The following is a 27,210-nucleotide window of genomic DNA, read 5'->3' as shown; positions in this document are numbered from 1 at the left end:
GATCATATATCTCAAAATAATAGGTAGAGTTAGAAGAAGAGTAACCTAATAAAAAATCTATTTTTCTTACCCTTAGTGTCCTTATAAAGAGCAAGAGAGAAAGTTGATGTTACAAAAGATTTAGGAAGCTAGGGATTCAGTGTCAGATTCGAATTTGCTTAAGCATTTAGTTGCTTTATTTATGCATAGAGAAGTTTAAGTAATTTTATTTTTTTATTTTTGTTGATTTTTATTTCATTGGTGTATACAACATAGCATTTTAGATGGATCATTGTGTCTTTGTGTTTTGTTTTAGTTAACTACAATCCTCTGCTGAGGGTTTTTTTTGTTTTATGTTTTCCTTTGAACAATAATCATATACCTTACTTTACAATCCTTGTTATTTAGTATTGTAGTTCTTGTGTTAATATTATTGTGGTTGTTTCATTTTATGCTACCAATACATTTATGATAGGTTTTGTGTTATAACAACAAAGTAAGCATTGTTGTTGGATTTATTGAAAGTTTAGATAATAATTTTTCACGTATTCCTCCAATGACATTAGGTAAAGCCATAAAATTATTGTTCAATGGCTTTAATGTCTATACAATAACTACAAATCATAATCCTACATATTGTCATCTTTATATATCTAGTTTTTTTCACTCTGTTTTTTAAGTTAGATCCGAATTATTCACTATTCTATGTCTTACCTTTATTTTTAAGCGATTCATATTTTTTACTTGAATTTGCCTCTGATTTTTTAATTAAAACCGAATTATTACTGATGTTTTGGTTCTCTGACATATTATTATTCTCAAACTTGCTAACTATGATATGAATCAATGTGGTCAGGACCGAACCATGACAAAACCAGTGAAGGCACCAGTTCGGTTTGACCAGCTAAAATAGACCGGTTCACCAGTCAGACTAGTCTAAGAAATTAAATAATTAATAAAAATAATAAAATAAAAGAAAAAATTGGGAAAAATAAAGAAAATATGGACAAATCTAGAAATAAAAATTTTAAACATATTATAAGCATATATAACTCTTAAAAACAATAAAGAAATACTCATTAATAATACAATAACTCAAATTTATAAAGAAGACAAAACAAAAAGTTCTTAACTTTTCGTTCTCCGATTTCATTTTTAGACCATTCAAAGTGAAAAGAATAGAGAATTAAAAAAAAAATCAGAAAATTCAATAAAATAATAATAGAAATACTCAATAAAAGAAATTTCTATTCTTTCTTTTTTATTTCTGTTTTTTCTTTTTATTTATGTTTTTCCCTTTTGCTGTTTTTTGGATTTTCTAGATCCTTTTGTGCATTTTCCAAACCAAAAATTGAAAAATAGTAGTAGAAAACAACAACAACAATAATAATAATAATAATAATAATAATAATAATAATAATAATAATAATAATAATAATAAGAATAATAATAATAATAATAATAATAATAATACTAATACTAATAATAATAATAATAATAATAATAATAATAATAAATGCCTCGAACATATTTCTATTTGTCTTTTTGCATTTTCATTTTTTAGACTTTAGTGTATTTACAAAAACAATGAACTAACCTAAAAGTTCATGTAAATAAAAGTTACAACAGAAAATTCAAAAAAATAAATAATAGAAAAATTCAAAAAAGAAATTGTTTTTTACTTTTTATTTTTGTTTTTTATTTTTATTTTTTACTTATGTTTTTCTTTTTCAGTTTTTGGATTTTCTAGATCCTTTTGTGCATTTTCCTAATCAAAAATTGAAAAATAGTAGTAGAAAAAAAAATGCCCCAAACATATTTCTATTTTTTTTTTTTTTTCTATTTTTTAAAATAAACTGGTCTAAGAGTTTTTGCAATTAAAAGTTACATTTTAAAAACATGAAGTACAAAAAAAGAAAAATTATAATTTTGGACTCAACAAATTTCTTCATTTTCTTTTTGTGGATTTTAGAATTCACCCTTTAAGTCCTTGTAAATTACAACATTAAAAGTTAAAATTAAACATGTAATGAAAAAAATCCAAATATATATATATATATATATATATATATATATATATATATATATATATATTGGAAAAAGGTGGGATTAGTCCACTAGCTCATATGAACATATGAGCCCAACAGCCCATATTGAATATGGGGTGATCAAACGATTACGAATGTCCGCTAGTACTTGAATTTTATTTATTTGTATACAAATCCAAATTTCTTAAAATTTTAGTTGTGCGTTCTTCTCATCAAAGCACACCTAATAAAAACATATAAATAAAATTATTCATAAAATAAAATGACCAAATACCCCCAAAGCCTTTAGGGGGTATTTTAATCAATTTATTTCATGTAAAATATTTTTTTGATATTTTTCAAAGATTCACCTATTTTTTATAAACACATGTCTAAAATTTCAAGTGATTTTGATTTGTAGAAAAAAAAATTAAAATTTAAATACTACTGGACATCTGTGATCATCAAATCTACCTAGATTCAATTTGGGCCATTGGGCTCATATGTTCAGATGAGCAAGTGGCCTAATCCCAGCTTTTTCCATATATATATATATATATATATATATATATATGGGACAAGCTTTCTATGCTTCGCTTACAACATAAAACTTATATACTTCTCGTTATCCGACCGTCCATTCTGAATGGCGGGCTAAGATTGCCCCAATTACAATGTCACATCTCTACACTATTTTAATTTTAATTTTTTTCTTTAAACTATTTTGACACCAAATTTATAGGAGAGCCCCAATGAGAAGATGGAATTACCAAATTTCATATTCATACAATTTGTATAAAAAAATTAAAAATAAAATATTGTGAGAGATCGGATCTAAAATCAGATGGTGAATGACTATCTTGATCAAAATTGGACGATTTGATAGCAAGGGAAGCATGGATTTTTCATGTTGTCAGGGAAGTATAGAAACATTTCCCATATATATATATATCTATATATATATATATATATATATATATATATATATATATATATATATATATATATATATATATATATATATATATATATATATATATAGATAAATAAATTAAGAAGATCAATATTGTTTGTGGAACAAAGTCCAAAATGTGTGATGCTGGCGTGGCGCTTTTCTTCCCAAGTAGTCCGGGGTTCAAGTCTTACTTGGTAGGATCCCTTTTTTTAATATTTAAAGAAAAATCCATTGGACTAAATTTGGACCAATCTGTTCAATGCATAATCGATAGATCCGCCGGTTTAGGTGTTGGAATGGCCGATTCGACCGGTTCATGCCAGTTCAAAGGGCCCCCTATTCATTGAATCGGACTGATCTTAGCACTAGTTGAACCGTTCGGTTTGGTCCGGTCCCGTTCTTATATCATTAGTTTGAATTGGTGATCCATAAAATATTAAAAATTAAATAAAATAAAATAAAATTTAAATTAAGATAAAAATTCATAAGGTGGGGACTCAGAGGGACCTAATAAAATGTTAAATATATTTTAGAAATATGAAGAAAATATATAAAAGAAAATTGTTTCGTACGGGCTGAACCACATTTCTACATATGCGGTCCAGAAAGTATAAATCATCTATCTTAAAAATGGATGCAAGTAGGTGTTCCATCTAAAAACAATGTAAACTAACGATCCAAATATTTTCTTACTATAATCATTTATTATTTTTAGTTTTTAAAATTTATTTAATTTTTAATATTTATGATCTTCATGTTAGAGATTACATGTCCCTTAAAATTAAGTCTTAAAATCCATCTTAAAAATAAATTTATTAAGAGGCCCGAGCTTGGCTGGGCCCGCTTTTTAGAGTGGAACTAGACCGGGACCCATACAATTCTAGAATTGGTTTCTTGATTGAGATAGGTCAATACTCAATACTAACTGTGCAGTGGTGTGTGCTGCCTCCTCCAACCATCTTGATCGTCCAAGGCTCATCTAATGGTCGATGCTCGAGGGGGAACACTCTAGAGTGTGATCCCTAGTGAACATTTCATATGATCCTAAAAAGACAAACATGCTTACAAACACATACATGTGGGTTCACCTTTTCAAGACAAGGTGGAGCAATTTTCCAATATATGGCACGCAACATGTCTCTTTTGGGTCATCGCAAATAGATAGAGAGAGTGAGAGTGAGAGTGTGTGTGGAGCACTCAATCTATGTGGTGTGATTTCATTAGATGTGAAATGCATTAAACTCCATGTATTCCAAAAGAAGAAAGGGGAAAAGTAGAATGGATTGGGTTCTTTCTCATGGTATCTCCGATTATGGCAGATAACAACAGTTGTCTCCCTAGTGGAGGGTATTGGATTACACCATGGGGGAATGCATGTTCTTCTAATACCTTTTTAATGCCTTTCTAAGCAATAAACTAACCCATCTTATTTATATGAAACACCATCATGCCTGGTGGGACGTGATGCAAAGATCCACCCCTTGTGTTATTCCCTATCTTTGTCGTGTATTTTCATTAGAAAAATTCTATTTGAGCATTTCTTGATAATATATACAGGGTAATATCTTTATAAAACTCTAAAGTTATAAATTTTTTTTTTTGATAATAAATGCATCATTGCCTTTTATCTGTGGATATAGTCCATTTTGAGTGAACTACATAAATATATATGTCTTTTTTTGTTTGCTTGTGTTGTGATTTGGTGATCTTTCATTTTACTTGTTTCTATAGTTTTTTCAAATGTATTGTACACATTATTGCTCTTGAGTATATTTTGTTTGAGTGTTGGGATCATTATTGTGGGGTGCTCACCACATCAAATAAGGATTAGGGTTATCCCGATTTACAAACAAGGGATAATCGAGAGAGCCTTGCTTACCAACAAATGGTATCAGCTCAAAGAAGTGGTATAGTGTTTTTGGGAAAATATCAAGTCACAAGTTTGTGGTAGAAAAGTTTGATGGGAAAGATGATTTTGATATTTGAAAATTAAAATTGTAAGATTTATGTGTATATCAAGAGCAACACATAGCATTATTTGGAAAAGATAAAAAATTGGTAAACATGACCGATGATAATTGGGAGGAATTCGATCTGAAGGCAAGGGCTACTATTCGCTTATATTTGGCAAATAAATTGTTGTTTAAGATTGTTGGGAAAAATAAGACAAAATATTTGTGGGAAAAATTGGAAAGTTTGTATAAAAAAAAATTCTCTCACAAACTAAATCTTCTTACAAAGAAAATTATATTCCTTGATAATGAAAGAGGGTGCAAAAGTGTTGGAACACTTGAATGTCAAATTAATAATATCATTTGTCAAATTAAAAATATTGGTGTGAGAATGAAAAATGAAGACAAGGGGGTCACCTTACTTTGTACATTACCGGAATCTTATGATACCCATTTTACTTCTTTGAGTTGTAGTAAATAAGATTATCTTGATTTGAGTTCAGTTTATAGTGCATACCTTGCCAATGAACTTCGAAAGAAGGCATCAATAGATTATTCGATGGGTTCGAAGATGGATATCCTTATGGAAAGAGCTTGATTGGATGAATGGGTTGGTTCATCAAGAGATTAACCGATCAAAGTCAAGGGGGCCTTCTGAAAAAGGTTATTGGTTTTGTGGCAAGCTTGGCCACATTAAGAAAATTTGTTGCCAAAGAAAACGACAAAATTCGTCAAAGTTTTTCGGTTTGGAAATAGAATAGCAAGGTGAAGCCAAGAATAAGGCTCGCCAAGTTGAAGAATCAACATCTGGTTATATTAAAGATGAGATGTTCACAGTGGGATACAATCCCATGTACTATCAAAGTTGGGTTTTTTTATAATAGAGCCACATATCATGTGTACCTACATAGATTACGGTTTGATACATTTGAGCCATGTAAAGGCAGTTTAGCATCAATGAGAAATAAGTCAATGAGTAAAACAATCGGAAAATGTACGATTCACATAAGGATATATGATAGAATGGTTCAAACTTTTGAAAATATGAGACATGTGCCGGATTTGACGAAGAGCATAATTCCACTTTCTTCTCTCCATATTTAAGGCTACAAATTTATTAGGGAAGGTGGAGTGCTTAAAGTTTTGAAGGGAGCTTAGATATATTGAAGGTAGTTCTAGAAAGAAACTTATATAAATTATTAAGGAGCACAATTATAAATGAAAGGTAAATTTGGTTGAAGAAGAAATTCGGCATGGGGCAGGTGGTTTGGCAATTGAAGATCTCGGTGACACAAAGCATGGTCTTGATAAGAATATTTGACAAAGTAGAGAAATTGAAGATTTGAGACTTCCACGAGGGGATGTGAAGTTGGAAACACCACATGAATTTTTTTTTGGCCAATGTTCAAATTTTGGTGAAAGAATGGTCGATGTGATTAGGGTATTGCATGCTCCTTTAATATTGATTTTGATTATTGCCATGATTTGTATAAGATTTGTTATTTCACTTATTTGTGGTTTTCTTGATTGGCTGATGTTTAACGTAGGAAGAAAATTTAGAATGGAATGAAATGGGTACTTGAAAATTCTAAAAGTATGGGCAAACATTGCCGATGTTATGAACATAAAGAAGCCTTTGTGGGAGAGACTTATGCATGGGATCTTGGTGATATGATATCAAACATCAGTTCTGCTTGCAGGTATGTAGAAAATTATTCACCTAGAGCATGTGGGAAGGTAAGATGGCTTCAACAACTCAAGGATTAGAGTATTGAAGAAGGCGGAATTTGCATGAGAAGCCCAAGAATGAAAGAAGATGAGCAAGATATGCTCATGAAGGTTATGGGATAGAGAGCTTCCGAAATTGGTTGAGTTCTCTAGGTTCTCCAAAAGAAGAATAACTAGACATAATTGGCAAGACAATTGTGTGATTTTACATCAATGTGAATATTGTTGGCTCGTGATACAAAGATCACCCTCATATATAGTATTCCCTATATATGTTGGATTTTTTCTTTCCTGCTTTTTTTTGCTTTCTATTGTACTTTTGCATTATCTTAATGAATATTTCCTTTCAAAAAAAAAAAAAAAATATATATATAAATATAAATATATATATATATATATATATATATATATATATATATATATATATATATATATATATATATATATATATATATATATATATATATATATATATATATATATATATATATATATATAATATTCCTTATCTCTTGAGGGATATTTTTATCACAAAAAATAGGTCATCTATGGAGGCCCATAAAACACATTTTTGGAAAGAGATACAAAAAAAGGCAAAAATGTACAGAAACTTGGAGGATTAAAATTTGGGGGTTTTTGCACAAATCCTAGTACCATTGTAGCCTCGTATTGGGTCGATTCTTCATCGTTATTTTTTCACGATGATGGTCTTGGTCCATGGTAACTAAAAAAGAGTCGATTGTTGCTGATATGATGTTAGAAAATTTCTATTTGAGCTTTTCCTTGCTATTATATGAGGTAATATTTACAAAACCTAGACTTTGTAAATTTATTCTATTGATAGTGAATGCATCATTGCTCTTTGTTCGTGGATATAGTCCATTTTGGCTGAACGACCTAAATGTGAGTCTTCCATTTTTTATTTGTGTTGTGGTTTGGAGATTTTTCATTTTATTTGGTTATCTTATTTATATGATTTTCCCAAATATAATACACATTATTGTTATTACATATATTTTGTTGGGTGTTTGAATCATTGTTGTAGGGTGCTGACCGCATCAAGTAGAGATTTGGGTTATCCCGATTTACCAACAAGGGATAAGCAAGATGGTCTTGTTTGCCAACGATATCATAACTTCAAGCAGAAAATTCCCCAATATCATATTTTAAAGAAAACACTATTCTCATTTATATCATTTAAAGAGAAAAGTGGCATGAATCTTTTGAGGGTGAGGCTGGCATAAGTTTGCAACCTTAAATAATCAAAACTAAGACGCACCTCTAAACTTTATCATAAGGTGCAATTTTAGTATCTAAATTTTTTGGATGGCTCAAGAATCTACTTTCATCTTTAATAAAAAAAGTTTAGACTCAAAAAATAGATCAAATCAAGCAAATCTATAAAAGTTTGAAAATATCGAAAATGGATGGTCCAAATACTATATTACAAAATGTACTATTTTTGGGACTTGAAATTATTAATTTTTATATCCATACTTCTCGACCTCGAGATCATCAATTAGATGATTTACCAACATAAAAAATAGCATTCATTTTTTTTATGGATTTTTTAGATGCGCCTTAATCGTAATAATTAAGGTGTCAACCTTTTATAAATATTTTCAACTTTTTGCATCTCTCAAAATAAAAATTGAATAGTGTATTCTAAAGAATTTTGGCCTTTGAAGCACGGATTTTCCATACCAAACGGTCAAGAAACATGCTCAAAAAGCAATTTCCATTGCCCTTTTCTTCGTTTCTTTTTCTTAACAAAACATGCTTGTATTCTTCCCTCAAAAACCAGATGTTTAACTTGAATGGCAATGGAATATCGGCTCTCCAATTTGGGTTGGAACCGATTTTGCTTTTGATTTTCCAATTTTTGTTTTTCGAAAGCGGGTTGGATTGAAACTCACCTAAAAGGAACTAAAAGGGAAAGGTACTAAAGGAGCAAGATTTTCACGATAGAGAAGAGAGAGACAGGAAGTGGGTTTGGGGGGAGAGAGACAGGAGGGGGTGGGAAGTGAGTTGGGATTTGCATTTATTGCTCTCGCTCTCATTATGTATTTGCGTACTAACTTGGGAGCTGACTAAAAATGACATACCCTTTGTAATTTTTTAAAAATAATTAACGCCCTATTAAAATGCCTATAAAGTGTCAACCTTATACTATTCAAGTAAGGTGTACTTCAAAATCTACTAGAGAAGGCTATTACAATGCTAAAAAACTCTCATTTTAATCATCTCAACCTCAAGATCTATATATGTTAAAAATAAATAAAATTTAAATCCTGAAAGTAGTATATTTTGTAACATATTATTCATACTATCAATTTTTAAAACTTTTAAATAAAATATGTTTAATTTTTATTTTTTAAAAAATTTTAAATTTTATAATTAGAGACAGAGATGGATTCGTAGACCATCATAATAGTTTAGGGACCTGTATCTCATATATTTTCTAGAACTTTGAATTTTATGAAGAAAAGTTACAAATATATCTTTAGACAGGTATAATGGTTTGAGAACCACAACTTCCAGCGCAATTGAGAGGCCCATTACTTTGATTAAAGTTGACGCTTTATACAAACTGCAAACTGCACCCATGAAAAGGACTTGTATAAATAAGATTAGCTACAAATATTTAAATAAGATTACCCTACTACCAAAAATGTGTTATCTATATAAAAAAAGTAAAAATAAATAAATGCTGATTTTTTGATATAATATAGTCAACTGCACTAAATGGTGTCCAACATGGTAACTTTCTGGAAGGATCGAGGGCATTTGGGTCAGGTCCTCAATTATTATGTGCATGAGCTAAGAAAAAACCAGGGGGGCTTCTTTACGAAAACCCATATAAACATTCTTGTTTGTACGCCAAAATCACACCCCCCAATGAAGTTGCAGACAAAATAAATTAATAAAACCACCCATTATTTACCCAAAATTCCCCCCCAAAAAATCAACTCCATTGCCCAACAGTGCAATCTCCCCCCCCCCCCCCCCTCTCTCATCATAAACCTCTCTTTCTCTCTCTAAAACACACTCTCTCTCTAGGTGGGGGCTAGAGGAGATAAACCATTCATGGGCAATTCCCTCCCTTCTTCTCACTCCTCTGATCTGTTGATAAAAAGTTGACAAGTGAGAGTGAGAGAGAGGGAGATGGATGAAATCTATGGGCTTCACTCTGCAATTGGTTACTCATCAGCAGAAGGTTCAGCAGGCATGGGGTCCTCGTTGCCACCTGAGAGTCTAATTGCTGCCGCCGGAGATTATCTATCTTCCTATGTTTTCAACAGGGATAAGATTGGCGGCAGTGGTGGGGCTGCGGCCGGTGGCGGCATGGAGCAACTGGCTGAGCTTCCACCGGCGACAGGCGAGAATTCGATTTCGGAGGTCTACGGCCAGGAAGTGGCCACCTCCATTAAGGCGAAAATAGCGACCCACCCTCGCTATCCTACCTTGCTTGAAGCTTACATAGAATGCCAAAAGGTGAACAAGAAAGTGTACTACATAAAGTTATCTCTCTTGATTTTTCTTCTTCTTTCTTGCCCTTTAATGGATCTCTCTTCATAACGTTACTGTTCTAGAATCGTAAGCTGTTGATCTTTTTCTTTTGGAACCCAAGTACTCTTTCCCTCTCTATCTCTTTCTCTTTCTAACCAAGTGATCTTCCCCCTAACTTGTTTACTGTGTGATGTCATTCTCTCTCTTGTTTGGACGGTTTGTTCAGCAGTAAGTTTACGTGTGATCCTTTTCGAGAAATCATAGGAAATTCCTGTAAGATTATGAAGTGTCGCTATCCACATGGAATAATGCAGAAGAAGAGACATTATTGCATAATTTTACTGAACTTAATATCCATTGTTACTCTCTTTCCATATGATTATCTCAGTTAATTTATGGTTTATTTAGTTAGGAGCTGTGCTCTTTCCTTAATATATAACATAAAGCTTTTTAACTTTTCTTAGAAGTCTGTAATATATACAGTTTGTAACTGTACCTTTGGTAGGTATTGAAATAATAATAATTTGTGTCCTTTGTTTTTGGTGTTCTTCTTTGTATATCAGGTTGGGGCACCACCAGAAATAGCTAACCTGTTGGAGGAGATCAGGCGTGAAAATCACAACTATGCATGTAATTCTAATTCAGTAACTGGGTGTTTAGGAGCTGATCCAGAGCTGGACCAGTTCATGGTGAGCTTTTTTCCTTCAGAGAAAGAAGATGAGCTTTATTTGTGATTTTTCTGTTAAATTTAATTTTCTTTCACTTTCTCTTGATTGCTGGTGCTAAATTTTTTGATGGTTTTTTGTTTTGTTTTGTGAAGGAATCTTACTGTGAGGTTCTGGTGAAGTATAAATCTGATCTTGCTAAGCCTTTTGATGAGGCCACGACATTTCTCAACAAGATAGAGATGCAGCTTAACAATCTTTGCAGTGGGTCTTCTAGGACTTGTGCTTCAGGCAAGGCTTTCTGAACCTTTCATGGATAACGCTCGATCTCTCTTTCCTTCTGATTAGTAGTGATAACTTGATGTTTCTTTTATATAATATAAAATCTATTTTATTTGTTGGTATTAGTTAATTTTACTGTTTTTTCACAAGGGCTACCTTACTTTAAATGTTTTGGATAATTTATTTTAAATGATTTGGATAATTTATCTAAATGTTCGCCTTGTGTTTCTTTATTACTTTGAACATATTTTAAAGCTAGTTTGTATTTTCTAGACTTGGGTTTGGTGGCTGAATAAATAAGGATTAGCCCATTTGTCTCTCTCTCTCTCTCGATTTTTTTTTTTTAACCCCTCAATAGTATTTGTTTGGCCAATTGAAAGGGAAATGTTTAGGGTTCCTGTAATTTCATGTATGGTTAGACTAGGCACATATGCTTTTCCATATTTCCGCCTTCATTATTTTGTAATTTTTTGAGAAAGAAATTTGTTAATAATAACTTTGCTTCATCATGGAATGTTGATTATTGGAGAATGTATTTCTCTCTCACTGTGGCTTGCTATTACAGTCTTTTGTAGAATACAATAAATATGAGTGTGGTTTTTCCATATCAAGGTGCCCTTTCTTAAATAGGCATTTACAAATTCCTTCCTAATACAGAGTTACATTCTTCAGTTAAATCTTTTTATTTGTTGTCCAATCTGCTGAACCTCCCTTTCCAATTTTCCCTGTTAAAAATATCAGTAGAGATCCATCATTATATTGCTGCATCGGCCCTTCGATGCAACTGACTGCATTGAGACCGCATCCCGCAATTTAAAAAACAGATGGCTATATTTATGGACATTTAAAACATAAAATATGAATGAGGGGAAGCAATTTGTTATCTTAAAGTCTTTCACTCTTTATGCCAAATAAAGAGAACCTATTTCCACATGAATCAGAATCTAGAAATCCCGTTTAAGTAAGACAGACTATAAATTGGTAACACTTGTCAAAGTGCATGGGTCTGTGATCGTGGGAAAACATAATTTATTCTCAAGTAGTTTTTAGCATTGCGCAAAGAATGTCATATGCACTACTGTGTTTAATATGAATATGGAAGCCATGTCTTATGCCCAATTTTAGGGTTTTTCAGTTTGGAATCTAAGGGTGTTTTATGTGAAACCCATAAAAGTGATGTAGCACAAGCCTCTCTGTCCTCGGGACTTGATGAAATGTGGGTCAGTTAAGTCTGAGAAAAGTTGCTGGTTTTTGTCTCCCATTAAAGCATTGGGAATCAGCTTCTCGTTCATCCTTCCAGAGAGAAAATACTTCCCTCTAACCCTTTTTCGACGAGTCAAAAATCCACACCACTTTCAAGTTTCTATATCTTGAAATTGGGTTTAGGCATTTCACTTATAAATATTGGAACTGGGAGGCTTTTCTTTATTTTTGGTTGTAGATTTTAGGTAATTGTATAATGCCCTACTTTTGATATTAGAAAAGAGCCGAAAAATATGATAATTTTGGCTGATGAGTTTTGTGTATTATTCCTGTATCTGGTTGCCTTTGTTTCATTAATTTTTACTTATCATTTTGAGATGGGAGATAGAATTTGTGCGAGAAACCTCACATTCTCAGCTTACAAGGTATCTTAATTTTCTTTGATCAGTGATACATTTCTTTTGGTCCTATTAACTTATTTGTCTTCTTTAAATATTCTTTTTTGTAATTTTCTGAACAATACACATTCTTAGATGTTAATAGTGGCAAGTTGCTAGTTTTAACTGATGTGGTTCAATGCTCACTACCATTTTTAGGATGCCAATGAATTAATGGTGGTCTTTTATGATCTTTATGTTTTCTCTCCATGACAATAAGTCAACCATTTAAGGACTCAATTTGGGGTAATTTAATTCTTTATCATCCTTAAAAATTATAACCTTTTTGATCGATTCAAACTTTTCGCTTTCATTGTCCAAGGTTTGTTCAATGCTTGTGTGTGTTCACGAGGGAGCCGCCTTGTCATATTCCTTTAATTTTTCTTTCCCCTTGTGAATTTTAACATCCAAATTTTCCACTTCTATTATTTGCATTGCTATTGCCTTATGTTTGATCATGTATTGTTCTCTGCAAATACCCGATATATATCAGAAATCCTTTTAACATGTAGTCTTATGATCTTAACCTGATTATGCTCAACACCCGCGGCAATGTCAGCTCGTCGACCTCTCATTGATTTCGTTTCTTAGTTATCCATATATGTGTTGATTTTTTGAATGAACAATGATAGTCTTTGAAAAGACGGATAGAGCCAAAGAATCAGATGCAAATGAATAGAGAAAAGATTCAAACATTGTGGGAAAATTTTCTTTCTAAGAATCCACCAATAAAGGATCACATTTACTTGATTATACTCAGTTTCCATTATTCTTGTATGCAATGATTTATTTCTCCAATTTAGCCATATCAAAATGCAACTAGGCAAAATAATCTTCAATGTTCACCATAGTTTATACTTTTCTCTGCCATGTCTCACTTGATTGAAACCCTTTGTTTAAAGAGTTTGGACATTGACAACATAGTATATCATACAAGTGGATGATATTTAAAATCCATTAAAACTTAACTTGTAATTTAATTAAAATTTAAAATACTCCAGTTATTGTTTTTGTCTTGTGATTCACTTCTTGTCATATTTTTCCAAAATAGAAAATTTTTTTGTGCTTGTTAGAATTTTCGAAATGTACATTATGTTGCTACGTTGAGCATCAAAGCTATGGAGCTGGCTAAATCTGGCAAGTTCCTGTGATTTTCTTATCTGGAAGTTCCTGTGATTTTCTTAGCTTTCTACTAATGGTGCATTGTCTTCTATTTATGCTGACGCAAACATTTTATTTCTAGGAACCTCATGTAACAATTTCCTTGCAATGTAGTTTTGTTTCCAGCCAAATGTGCTTCCCATTGTATATTCCTTTGTGCTATCCAATAAATTAATAAATAAATACGTTCATAAATGTTTTTAGATCTATTGGATTCAATCTTTTTTATGTTCAATGTATCATAAAAAAGTTTTCTGTATTGTAGAAGTTGTACTTTAGTCAAATGTGAAAAGCAGTACTTAGTGGATCTATCTTCTTTGATGACAAAGGTGCTAAAATGTTAACTATTGATTTGAATGCATTAAGATGGTGCCAACGGCATCTCAAATACAATGTAATACTCATGAAAAGCTTTCCCTTGAGCCATTCATTGTCAAATTTAATTAGTAGCCATGGATTAATGTTTTTCATGAGGAAATCATATTAGATGATTGACTTGTGATTGAATGATGAACGTGTGATTGAATGGTCCTGAACAGTTCTCGCAATTAGAATTGTATTGATGTTAGTCATGACTTTTTTGATAGAATTGATTTTTCTCACATTTGGGGGTTTTAAAAATGAGGCTTATGTTTTTTATATAGTGATTTTGATTCTTCCTTGTTCTTGGTCTAGCATGTGATTTTGATTCTTCCTTGTTCTTGCTCTAGCATGTCAATTATAATTGGCAGCATTTCTTCATTTTCTGATAAGAGCTCCTTTTGTGTAGTAATTGCAATGAATCTTACTCACCCAAAAAAAATTGCATTGAATCATAAATTGGACTGTGGAGCAGTCTTGCAGTAAAGCCTTTGTGAGCTTACTAGGTCTTGAATATTGTTTTTTTGAGTGATTGTCTATTTTTTTCTATATGTAAATATGGAATTTTATTCAAAACACTCTAATTATAGGTAATCAAGACAGCGAGTTCTTATCTCCTTAATTTAGTACCCCACGCCCATCCCTGCTAACTAAATTGTCGGATTAGCATTTTTATAACCTGGCCAGGGTTCCCTTTGCCCATAACTGCTTGTACTAATATATTGTCTCAACATGTATATAAATAAAATTTCAAAAAGTATGTCCATAATTATAATGCGATTAAGTAATTGAAATTCTTCTGAAACTTTTTCTAATCATTGTGACATGATTGTATTGTTTGGAGTGGCTTTATTTGTAATCCTGGCTTTTGAAAAGTGGAAATTTTAAACGTTCGTTTATATTTTATTCCATTCAGCTGTAGAAAAGACCGTGAAAATAAGTGACAGTTTGATGTTCGCTAATAAGGTCTGCGTGATTTAAATTTACATTATGTGTCTGTCATGATTCAATCGTGATAAATGTAGATAGTATAAGGTACCATAAGTTCATGAAGCCGTAAGTGTGCTGATCTTAACTTCATGAATTGGACTACCTAAGAGGATTATCATTGGTTTTGGGATGTTCTTTCTAGAATGGCACAAAAATCACTAGTGTCGAATGTTGGATTCGTCATGTGCCAGATATTTTGTACGGTTGAGTTCATAGTGAGACTTTAATGGTCAATGTTATTACAGGTTCTCATGATGCTTTTTTGGCTACATTTCTATCACAATGTGACCTTCACTTTTTTTGGGTAAATATGACATTCACTTAGGTTTCGCAGGAACTATTGTAAAGTTCCTTCGCTAAATAAGACATGATATGTTCTCATAGAATGGAAAAGAAAGTGTAATTTTGATAAGATGATAGTAAAGTTCCTTCGTCAAGTAAGACATATGATATGTTCTCATAGAATGGAAAAGAAAATGTAATTTTAATAAGATGGGATGATTAGGGTTTTCTCATATCAGCCAACAACCATATTGCATCCATATGTTCCTACCAAAGTTATCTCCCATTGCTTGGTGGAGTATTAACAGATAGTAACTAGCATTGTAGTTGGAGTAAAATTTTCCATTTCAGTAGGAGTTCAGTGAGATCGGATTGTGAAAAATGTTACCAAAGTTAGTTGTACTGACCCTTGACACTGAAATAGGTTGTAAAACTTCTTGTGGACTCATAATTGGAGTAAGCCAAGTCTTCAAAACAAAACAATGACGAACTGGGGTATTGGTTAGATTTGATTGGCTTCTGAGGTTTTCTCTCAGACCTGGCATCCTGCCTGGTCTAAGTAACTCACATCACTTGGACTTAGTGAGTTTTAAAACACTGGTATTTATAGATGTGTCTGCCAATGTTTGCTTTCAGTCAACATCACATAAATGCAAGTTTAGGGATAGATGTATGTTTAAGTTTGTGCATATGTACGTCAGGGGTGAAGACATGTATGCATATACATCATTTACTTGTCTTTTGACAAGAGGTTGGTTCACACAAACATAGTTATTTCAAGATGGATATTTGTCAACAGTCTTGCATGTGATTTGCTAGCATATGGTTTTAGATACAAATTCATACTTGCAAAAATGTGCAATAAGGCCCTTTGTCTTTGCTGTGAAAGGTCACAATCACATCTCTGACCTTAATATGTGAAATCGGGTGGCTATGGGTGTACCATTGATTGTGCTCGTAGTTGGAGATATGTTTCCTTAGATGTTGTGTGGATAAATGGCGCACCCCAACCATCCAATTTCACATTTGACCGATTGAGTGGTTGTGAACTTTGTTTATGGGGAGCGAGGTGCATGGTGCCAGAAAGAAGGTGAAGTCTCATCACAAAAAATCTATTTATATATTTCGTTGGGATTATGTATATACAGGTGTGATGAAATGTGGTACTATGAAATCATCGAATATCTAGGTTTTATAGAAGATTTTAGCATAGGAGAAAAGGTTTAGATTTTGTGGTTGGGTGCTAATTTTGCGTGGGAAAAAGTTTATATAAGGTGCCAACTTTATACTCTTGGAGTGAGCTCCACTTCAAAAACTCAATTGGAAAAGGTTGCTTTGATATTGGAACAGGCTCCAATTGATCATCTTGACTTTTGGAGATGTGTGAATATGAAAAAGAAAAGGATTTCAAGTCATAGTGCATCTTGTGGAATATTATTTGGATCATCTATTTTTAAGAATTTTTAAACATTTATAGAACTGAATCTATGCCATTTTGGAGCTTTATGTTTTGTTATTAGGGGTGGAAATAGATTTTCAGCTCATTGCAAGAAAAGGGCCAGAAAAGAAGCTCCCCTCAAAAAACAAAGGCATACATTGCAGATTCTAATTTATTGTTTGGTCAATGTTTCAAGTGCTTATCTTGTTCCCAAAGAGACACTCATGCTCAATCTGTTTGGGGTATAAGACCTTAGGATCTTCTGAAAAGCCCTGATACATTTTTGGTACCATGGAGCTAGTAGCTCTAGGTAGCTAAAGGAAGTATAGGTAGCTATAGGTAGCTAAAGGAAGTCTTGGTAGCTACGATTCCGAAGACGGACCAATATCTGTTTGTAGTTTTGATACCGAAACATGGACTATAGCGAGTGCAATAAGTAGTACGAGTAACTATTGGCTACAGATGCTAGCCATGATTGTGACTACTCCATTCCTATGAAACTCGCATGGCTATAGCTGCTACAATGCTTTGGAAGAACGGTTTTCTCTGTTTTCTGGATTCTTGATCTCTTACAGGAGAGAATAGCATTGAATTTTTGCAAGAAACAATCCAAAGATGTGTGGCTTTGCTTGTTCAACAAAAGAAGTCTCAGTAGGATTCTGGAGGTATCTCAGTTATTGTTGCTGTGAGCTTTTTTTTTCCCGTGGCACTAAGGGAACGAAAAAGGGATGGCCACGGGCGTCTTCGAACCATTGATTATCCGTCCCATGTCAATGTTCGCAATTTCTTACAATCGGATGTGCTCGCCAAGTGAGAAAGCTAGGTATACTCTATGCTTCAATCTAATTTTTGGGATGTATGAATATGAAAAAGAACAGGATTTCAAGTTATAGTGCATCTTGTGGAATACTATCTGGATTATCTATTTTTAAGATTTTTATGTATTTATAGATCTGAATCTACGCCATTTTTGGAGCTTTATGTTTCGTTATTAGGGGTGGAAACAGATATTTAGCCAATTGCAAGAGTTTTTTACATCACAATAGCATTTTAGATTTGGAGGTGCTCCTTTCTTTTCTTTTTTAAGGTAGAGCTGTACATAAACCGCGCACAAGCAATTATGGATTTTAGGTTATAGCAATCGATTTAAGCTTTTTTTGTGAGTGGCATTGTTCAGGATAGGCAATGGATCAGAGGATTCGGTCCATTGTTTGCGCCTGCTCTTGAGAGTTGGGACGAGGGGTTACCTCTTCCATTGAAGTTTTGAGGTTTCCCGCGCTTCCTTGTTTTGATTTTGTTACTTTCAGAGGTTGATATTGTATTCGGCAAATGCAGCATACTACATTGTACGCATAGCATACTACCTGTGTGCTAAAAATGCAAGCAAGTGTGTAGGCAACAGATGGTTGAAATGGATCATCTGTTAGCTCAGATCCATATGTGTCCACTCAAAATCAATATCAATGTTCTTAACTGCTTTGAAGCTACATGTAACTTACTGTTTGCAGATGTCATGTTCTCCGGTTTGCTCTTTACCCCTGCATAGCTAATATTTGGAATTGCTGGTATGGTAAGTGTATCTCATTGTACTGTCATGCTGATTGGTGAATTGCTTCTTGACTGTAGCTTTTGGTGAAATGCTTCTTGACTTGTAGCTTTTCTTGGTACCATTTCCTTGTTTAGATTTCACCTGGGCAAGATTTCTTTCCCGAGTACTACTATCTCACACAACAAATGTGTGTTCAGCATTTAATTTTGGTTTGTTGTCTTTTTCCCATTTACTCCATTGTTGATATTACCATCAAATGGAGAGCTTTAATAAAGGACAATGCATGCATTGTTGTGGAACATGATAAACCACCATATTTCCAGTTACCCACGTAACCCTTTTTCTGGCTCTGCCCACTCAAGCACTAGGGCTGGCAATGGACCGGACCAGACTGGGCCTTTAAAAGAGTAGGGCATGGGCAACTTCTTGCGGCCTGAGGCTGGTTACGGTTAATGCGGGGCCTTGTTTGGCCCGACTCCTTTTGTTTATGGGGATAAGTGCCAGGCAGGGCCAAAGCTGGGGACGCCCAAGCCCGGCCATTGCCACCATTATGGAGCACTTGGGTGGATATGCTAGCTAGCCATTATCTTTCATTGCCTCACCCACAGTGTTACCCTAATTGGGGAAATTAACCTACGTCTAAAATCGTTGCAAAACCAGTATTTGCATGCTGAGTATTTGATTGTCTTTTTTTGTATGGGGCAGTTTCCTCTCAGAAAGGAAGCATTTACCTTAAAAAAGCATTTATTTATTTTTAAAAAAAAGATAGCCATTTGATTGGTATGAAAAAAGAAGCGACACGAAAGTAATGCCAAAGGCGTAAAAGATGGAAAACCTTTTATGTGGGTATGGTAGAAATGTCAAGTAGTGTGTAGGGGTATTATTGGAAGAATTAATTAGTTCATTAAATACAGGAACTCCCGCTCTTTTCGCTGCGGCAGCTTTATTAACTCACTCACTCCGCCTGCCTCTGCGCCTTCGAAGCGAGGCCGTGTCAGAGAGAGGGAGACCGTCTTTCTCTCTCTACCTCACGATTTGACGTGGCGACACGTGTCGATCGCCCGGGTCCTTGGGCCTGCCCACTTCTGTTTACTGCTTATACCACACGATTTAAGGTTTTTCACTTTTAAATTTCTTTAATTCTTTTTTCTTTTTTTATTTTTATTTTCTCGAGAACGATATTTTCACTGGATTTTAACTGCAGTCTCACTCGCGAGCTCAGATAATAGCTGGCCGAACGCCGCCGTGATTTGACGTTCGTACGGACAATGGGGACAAACGGAGAGTTTGACGGTGATGACCCCTTTACTTCGGGTCACCGTTTAGCTTGACGGCGAGCGTCAAATCGAAATGACGTGTAAAGTGTCGTATGCTCTGACTATCCACGTGTCACGTTCCTATTGGGGTTTACCCCTGTTGGTCCGGTGTACAATTTATTCGTCCCCTTTTCTTTTTTCTTTTTTTTTTTTTTTTTTTTAATTTCCAATTCGAAAGGGAAATTCCCGGAAATTTCGTCGCGACCGAAGTTTTAGGGTCGCGACCCAAGTTTTAGGGTGTCGACCGAAAGTCACATGCATTGCATGTGTATATGTATTTTGAATGTATGCATGCATGTGTTTATACATCTCATATGTGTATGTTGTGCGTTCATGCATGGATGAGAGGGGTTTTTCATGCCATGTATGATTAACTGTAATGATGGTACAGATGACATGCAGTCATGGTGTATGGCTATGACATACATTCCCTTTTATGTTATAGAGAGGATTCCGTTTTTGTTGATTTTAAGTCGTGTGTACCTTTGCTTGTTTTTGTAATTTCTATCTAAATTTCCTTGTTTATTTCTCATGCCATTTTGCCGAGAGTACAAATTGTTAAAGCATGTGCTGCCGCATGTCTCATTCTTTGAATGGCACCAAATAGTAAATTACAACTCCCATGAATTTGGTTTCAAGTCATGTGTTTAACTCTATTATGGGAAAAGTTTAAATAGAGTTGAGGCTCTAGACAATCAAAATAGTGCTTACCTCAAAATTTTCACTAGAGGAGGTTGTTTTGATGCTCAAATATTCTCAAATTGATCATCTCTCGACATCAAGATGCATGAACAAAAAAAAAAAATGGATTTCAAGTCTTGGAAATAGTATATTTTGTAACTCATTTTTGGACTGTCAATTTTCAAGACTTCCATGTTTTTGTAGATATGTTGAACTATACTATTTTTGAGACTTTAAAATTTGTAAATAAATATGAAATTATATTTTTAGGCTATCACAGATTTTTCAGTATCAAGACCACATTTCTCGACACCATTTGAAGGTAGGGTCTATTTTGATTGTTTAGAGCTTAGGCTCTATACAAACCGCACCCCTCTATTATTGGTTATCTTCTTTTTTGTACTTACTCTGGCTATGTCGGTCATTTTATTTCATTTTGGGTCGATTTTTAATTTGGGGTGCGGTCTACGTAAGGTTGCAATTTGTAAACGAACGAAATAAGGTGCACCTTTAAATTTTATCACAAGGCAGTAATTTTTCATCAAAAATTCTTAGGATGGCTTAGGAATCTATTTTCATTTTTAATTATATAATTTTAAATTTTAAAAATAATTCAAATGAAGTAGATCTATAAACATATGAAAATCTTGAAAATGGACTTCTAGATAACATGTTGAAAGATGTATAATTTTTGGGACATTAAAATCTTTTGTTTTTCATATCCATACATCTCGATATCGAGATGATCAATTAGACGGTTTTCCAATATTTTTCCAATATAAAGAATAGCTTTTTATGATGGATTTTTGTGGTGCAATTTAATTCTATAGTTTAAGGTTGCAACCTTATAGGAACTTTTCCTTTAATTTATCTACATAGAAATTTTTTCTCTATTCTAATGGTTGGAATAATGCTTGGACGATGATAATGATGAATATTTTTATTCAAGCTTTTTACCATTCATTTTCTTTTTCCTCGTTTTCTCTATGTATTATTTTAATTCTCCTTCATCTGTTCCCTAAGTTTGCCTTCTTGGTTTCTTAATTTTTGGATCCCTGTAGACGAACTAGCTGGATCATCTGATGATGAATTGAGCGGTGGGGAGATTGATTTACAGGAGACGCGGTCAAGGGGAGAGGATAGGGAGCTGAAAGACAAGCTTCTGAGGAAATACAGTGGGTATTTGAGCAGTCTCAAGCAAGAGTTTTCGAAGAAGAAGAAGAAAGGGAAGCTGCCCAAAGAAGCTAGGCAAACCTTATTGGACTGGTGGAATATCCACTACAAATGGCCATATCCTACGGTCGAGGATTCTTTGAACTTCATTTCCTTATCCTTTTTCTCTCACTCGGAAAAGGTTCAGCTTTTATGATGCAAAAGTTGGCGCCATATTCCAAATGTTTTGGATCTTTCTAGTCAATTTCAAATGACAAAACTGAATCATTTTTCAAATTGCTCTTTTTCACAAAAGGCCTACCCCCTTCTCCCTTCTCACGTATAAATAATGTGGCAAACGGGTTTGTCCAGTCCTGGGCCGGGCCTCAAGCCACAGTATGTGGTGCAGCCGCCTTATTTTTTAGGGCCACACTGACCCGGCCCAGCCCATTACCAGCCCTACGCACAAGCAGACAAAGGGCTCTCTCCCTCGTGCGGGCAGAGGGGAGATAAGATTTACTGCTACAAAGAAAAACAGAAAAGATTTGATGTAAGATGAAAGCAAGCGACAGTTTGAAAGAAATTTTAAGTTTTCTCATAGGTTTTTTGGAAAGCGACTCATTGTCTTATGAAAGTGAATCTGTTTTTTGTATTGCTCACTTTTGTTGTGTAATGTGCAGGAATCTGATAAGATAGCTTTGGCGGAGTCGACAGGGCTCGATCAGAAGCAGATTAACAATTGGTTCATAAATCAGCGAAAGCGCCATTGGAAACCATCTGAGAATATGCAGTTTGCTGTTATGGACACTCTCTCTGCTCCCTTCTATGTTGATCACTGAGTCCCTCACTCTCACTCTCTCTCTCTGTATATTCACTTGGACATGGTAGTAACCCAATCAATCAAAAATGATCAGAAAATTCTAGTTTCACTTTTTGCCTGCCTGTTATCTCTGCTGCTATTTTTTAGGTTTATGCAACTCTCTACTCCCAACCCCGGGGCGGGAACTATCAACTTATCAAGCTTGAATTATACCGACCAAACAGGCCCACATGTGGCTTTCAAATTCAAATTATAATTTTGGGGGACTGAGGGAATCCTATCAGGAAATTTCAACTTGTCTCCAGAATGAGTGATTCAAGGTTCGGGGGTTATAATTTATGAATATATGTAACCAAAAAATATATAAATTATAAATATACTGACAGTGCACGTGCTTCTCATGTGATATGAATTAAATATATTTGTTAATTTTTTAATCGTATTTTTTTCTTTCTCTTACTATATTTTGAACATGTTATTTATTTAATTGCTAAATACTTGTTTTCTCTCTATAAGTCGTCTATATGTAATTATATGTATATTTTGCAATTGTAATATCAATCTAAGTTTTTCTGTCTAATTATGTCTTTTCTATTTCGAATTGTATTTTATGGTTTTATTTTAATTTTTTTTTTCAGGTTAAAAAAAAACTGTGAAAAGTAAATTAATAGAATTTTGAGGATTAGCATTTTCTATCTATGAAAATTAATAATTTTCTATCTATGAAAATTAATAAGAGTAGTATAGGATCTTTTAAAGTAACTTCTGACTATCTGCCCTTAATGAATTAATCGGTCAATAGTATATAGCTATTCAATACGATTTCTACTAAAATATAGGTTTTTAAATCAATACCAAGTTGTGGCATCACAAAAGTGACGCTTTACATTGCTTGAAGCAGTGATTTTGTTAAGATTATTTCTTTTTTTTAAATGATAACACAAGTTGTACGAGTAACGTACCGTAGTGCCCGAAATACTAATGTGATATTGTCGGGGGATATGTATTTTATTATTTTTTTTTCATCTATTTTTTTTTTTCTTTTGGCAAAAATCACAACAAATAGTTTTATTACAATAATTTTAGCTTCACATAAAATAAAACTAACAAATCCAAGATCTTAAAAATCTTGATGCTACTTCTTATGTTTGAGAGTGCCCGAGATTACGTTATTCGAGCTTATTACATCTCATATCGAATCACCACCATCTGATGGTGCGGGATCGACGACTTAGCTTCAAACTCAATTGAAAAAGTAATTTTATGCCAAACTTTTTTATGGAACTATAAACTCCCCTTTTTTATCACAAATCTTTGAACCTAGGTTTAAACTTCCAAAAACCTAGTTGAGCTTATCCTCTACTACCCAACCTTTAGGTTTAATCAAGATGAGAGATATCTTTGGATTGGGGTATGTCCCCTCCATGGGTTAGGAGAGAGAAGAGGCTAGAGAGTGTAGAGAATAGAGGAGGGGATGTCCTCTATTTATAAAAAAAATTAGGTCTAGGGTTTTTCATAGTTTGTCTCTTCAGTGAGACTGAACATGGACTGTTGATTAATAGTGACTTATGGGTGAGAGATCTGAGTCATCCATTCCATAGATGAGTCATCAACTTTATAGAAGATTCATGAACCATTATCCCCCTTTTTAAAACTACTTTCCTATCAATATAAATTAAATAAATTAAATCCAATCAAAATATTGTGTATACCATAAAATAATACAAACCTTCTCATACTTCCACAAAATCTTTCAAAATATATCAAATCAATATCTAGCCAATATTTAATCAATATATTCCAACCATATAAATAAAATATATCTAGAGATTTATAAAAATTCAAATAATAATTCTAAAATAATATTTATCATATAACAAACATAATTAAACTTATATGATGAGAAAATGATCCATATGTCTTAGGAATTAACAATCAGGGAGCATTTCACCTTCAACTGTGCACTACAGACCACACTTACTTTATCAGACTGACCCAGTGTTTCACATGACCCACAATCCATGCAGAGGCTCATTAGTGGTTCACCAAAGTTTGGCAGATGAGCCAAGGGGTAGCACTCCTAGTATGTGGATTTCAGGTCCTCCCCTAGAGACGAGCCAATGTCACCTAGACTTGATGCGACCACAACTTCTATGACGCATATGGGTATCTCTCACACATGCATACGCTTTGCTTTCTCGAAATGGTCTATCAATATGCATGCTGTGTGATGATACATGGATGAGATTTTAGCCCCTATCTCTGAAGGCCACCATCACACACAAGGGTCACACAGTCCTTTGACTCACTTATCCGGGCATACTCCGACTTCATCAAGGGATGATCCATTAGAACCCTTAGCTATTTATACTCTATGCCTAGGTAACATGGGTTTTTCCCAACCGACTGGCCTAGACCGTCAAGCACAGTCATGTATCAGCAAACATCGTTTGCTTAGTATGGTCCACGAGGGACCACACTCCTACTGAGTTTATATTCCACTATATTAAATATTTTATTACAATCATTCATAAGGCTTTTAAAGGCCACATAAGCCTAACAGTGCCACCACAAAAATGATATGTATTACTGTTCTAAGCAGCAATTTATTTACTTAATATTATTATCAATTGAATGTCAACTTTGAATCTTAATCTATTATTATTTTTTTATAAGTATAATAACAACTTATCAGTCAAATTATAAAGTTACTAAGTTAGGTTTGTTATGATTCAATATAAGTTACATGCATTGTTCTTACATGTTCTTATAGTAAAAAAATTATGTTATTACCTTCCCTTTGGTGTTTTTAGTACCACTTGTGGTTGACACCAACTCATCACACAAATTGAGCTGGCAACACAATAAATCAACACCGGAAGCATAATGAATTGTATTATTCTAAGTTTTATTTTACTTAAAATTAACAAATAAAATTATAATTTATTTAAAAGAAAATTTTTTATATAAGGTTGCAACCTTAAAATGTAGAATTGAGGTGCACTTTTAAAATCTATGGTAAAAGACTCTTTTGAAGTTAGAAAACCCTCTAATTGATGATTTCCACATCGAGATGTATGAATATGAAAAAAAAAGAAAAGAAAAAGATTTCGAGTCTAAAAAATAGTGCATTCTTGCAACAAATTATTTAGACCATCTATTTTCAATATTTTCATGTGTTTATAGATCTACCTGATTTGAATCATTTTTTGAGTAAATTTTTTTATAATTAGAAATAAAAATAGATTCTCAGGACATCCTATATTTTTTTACGTTAAAATTACATCTTATGATAAAATTTGATGGTACAACTTACTTTGATTGTTGAAGGTTTAAACCTTAAGTAAACCACACCCTCATTAGAAGCCTTCTAATTTGGCACTATATCATGCTACTCGCTCAATTTGTGTTAAAAATATTTTAAAGTAGTACTAATCTCACGTAAACTACTCCCTAGAGCAAAGTAGTGCATCTTTTTTTTTTTGTGGCGCTATGTTTTATTGCCCCCTTAACTTGTACGAAATTTATATTATTGGATTCTTTAAAGTAATTTATGACTATCCTACATTAATGAATTAGTCAGTCAACACTATATAGCTTTTTAATACAATTTCTACTAAAATGCAGATTTTTAAATCAATAATAAGTAAATTATTGCTTAGGACAATGCAACTTGTCATTTTCGTGGTGGTACTATGTCGTGCTACCCGCTCAATTTGTGTTAAAACTATTTTAAAGTAGTTTTAATCTCAAGTAAACTACTTCCTAGACTAGTGCAGTGTGTCATTATTTTTGTGGCATATATTTTGTTGCCCCCTTAACTTGTATGAAATTTATTTTAAAGAAATTAAAGTGAATGCAAAGTTTATATAAATTGGACATATTGTTTTATTATAGAGTTCATAGGGGGATGTGTGTTGGATAGATTAGAAGTTGTAAATTGGATGTTCTTTATTATGGTATTGTTAGATTACATTATCACGGAAAAGTATAGAATAAGACCATTTACTTTTGACCATTATTCCTGACCATTGGATGTGACCATTGGATGTGAAATTAGGTGGCTGCAATTATTCTATTTACCAAGCTCAAACTTCAAAAGAAATTTTCTCAAACTTTGTGACACATCTAATCTAAATTTCACATCAAACGGTTGTAAAGAATTATGACCACCTTATATAAAAGGTAAATAATCTTAATTAATTTTATAGCAACATAATGTGTCATTTTTGTATTGACATTGTGCTGAGCTACCTGTTCAGCTTGTATTAAACTTATCCCATGTGGAGAAAATATCCTAATTTATTTTAAAGGAGTTCAAATCAAGAGTTTATGGGCATGTGTGTTGGATAACTGAGAAGTCGTAAAATAGAAGGTCTTTATTACGGTTTTTTTAAACTATATTGTCATTTTGTTTTTAATTAATTTTATAGCAGTATAATATGTTATTTTTGTGTTGCCATTGCGTTGGGCTACCTACTCAGCTTGTGTAAAACTTATCCCAAAAAAATCAAAATGAATGAACTGAGTTAGATATATTGTTTAATCATAGATTTTAAAGGGGGATATGTATTACACATAAATATAGAGACTTTATGCTTTAATTGCGCAGTAGAAGGAAAATATAATTTTTTATTGTGGTTTTACCCAACTATATTGTAGGTTTGTATGTAATAAATGTTATGTTTTTTAAGTCCATTAGATTTAGTAATCAACTTTTAAA

General features: G+C 33.2%; 1 protein-coding gene across 3 annotated transcripts; it reads left to right on the top strand.

Annotated features, from left to right (window-relative positions):
- The first annotated feature begins 9,700 nt into the window (after positions 1-9,700).
- LOC18430851 (homeobox protein knotted-1-like 6) lies at positions 9,701-22,596 on the top strand. Of its 3 annotated transcripts, none has more exons than XR_016052258.1 (5): positions 9,701-10,136; positions 10,715-10,840; positions 10,972-11,107; positions 21,577-22,217; positions 22,348-22,596. XR_016052258.1 is itself a non-coding variant. In XM_006840991.4 (5 exons), exons 1-5 carry the CDS (start codon positions 9,807-9,809, stop codon positions 22,504-22,506), a joined length of 990 nt encoding a protein of 329 aa, XP_006841054.1. In that variant the 5' UTR covers positions 9,701-9,806; the 3' UTR covers positions 22,507-22,596. The 3 variants fall into 3 exon arrangements, 2 of the variants coding, with proteins under 2 accessions (XP_006841054.1, XP_020520876.1); XM_006840991.4 differs by having other exon boundaries at positions 21,577-21,815; XM_020665217.2 differs by having other exon boundaries at positions 21,577-21,869.
- The last annotated feature ends 4,614 nt before the right edge of the window (positions 22,597-27,210 follow it).

The sequence above is a fragment of the Amborella trichopoda genome, chromosome 3 (genome assembly GCF_054954075.1).
Source record: "Amborella trichopoda isolate Santa Cruz 75 chromosome 3, AtrichopodaSantaCruz75HAP2 v2.0, whole genome shotgun sequence".
NCBI classification, from domain to species: domain Eukaryota; kingdom Viridiplantae; phylum Streptophyta; class Magnoliopsida; order Amborellales; family Amborellaceae; genus Amborella; species Amborella trichopoda.
The sequence above is the reverse complement of the archived record's forward strand: the minus strand, read 5'-3'. Positions and strand labels throughout refer to the sequence as shown.

Coding starts and splice junctions, on each gene's coding strand:
- LOC18430851 (XM_020665217.2), top strand. CDS start 9,807: ATGGATGAAATCTATGGGCTTCACTCTGCAATTGGTTACTCATCAGCA. Junction 10,137..10,714: donor CTTACATAGAATGCCAAAAG/GTGAACAAGAAA, acceptor TTTGTATATCAG/GTTGGGGCACCACCAGAAAT. Junction 21,870..22,347: donor TTTTCTCTCACTCGGAAAAG/GTTCAGCTTTTA, acceptor TGTAATGTGCAG/GAATCTGATAAGATAGCTTT.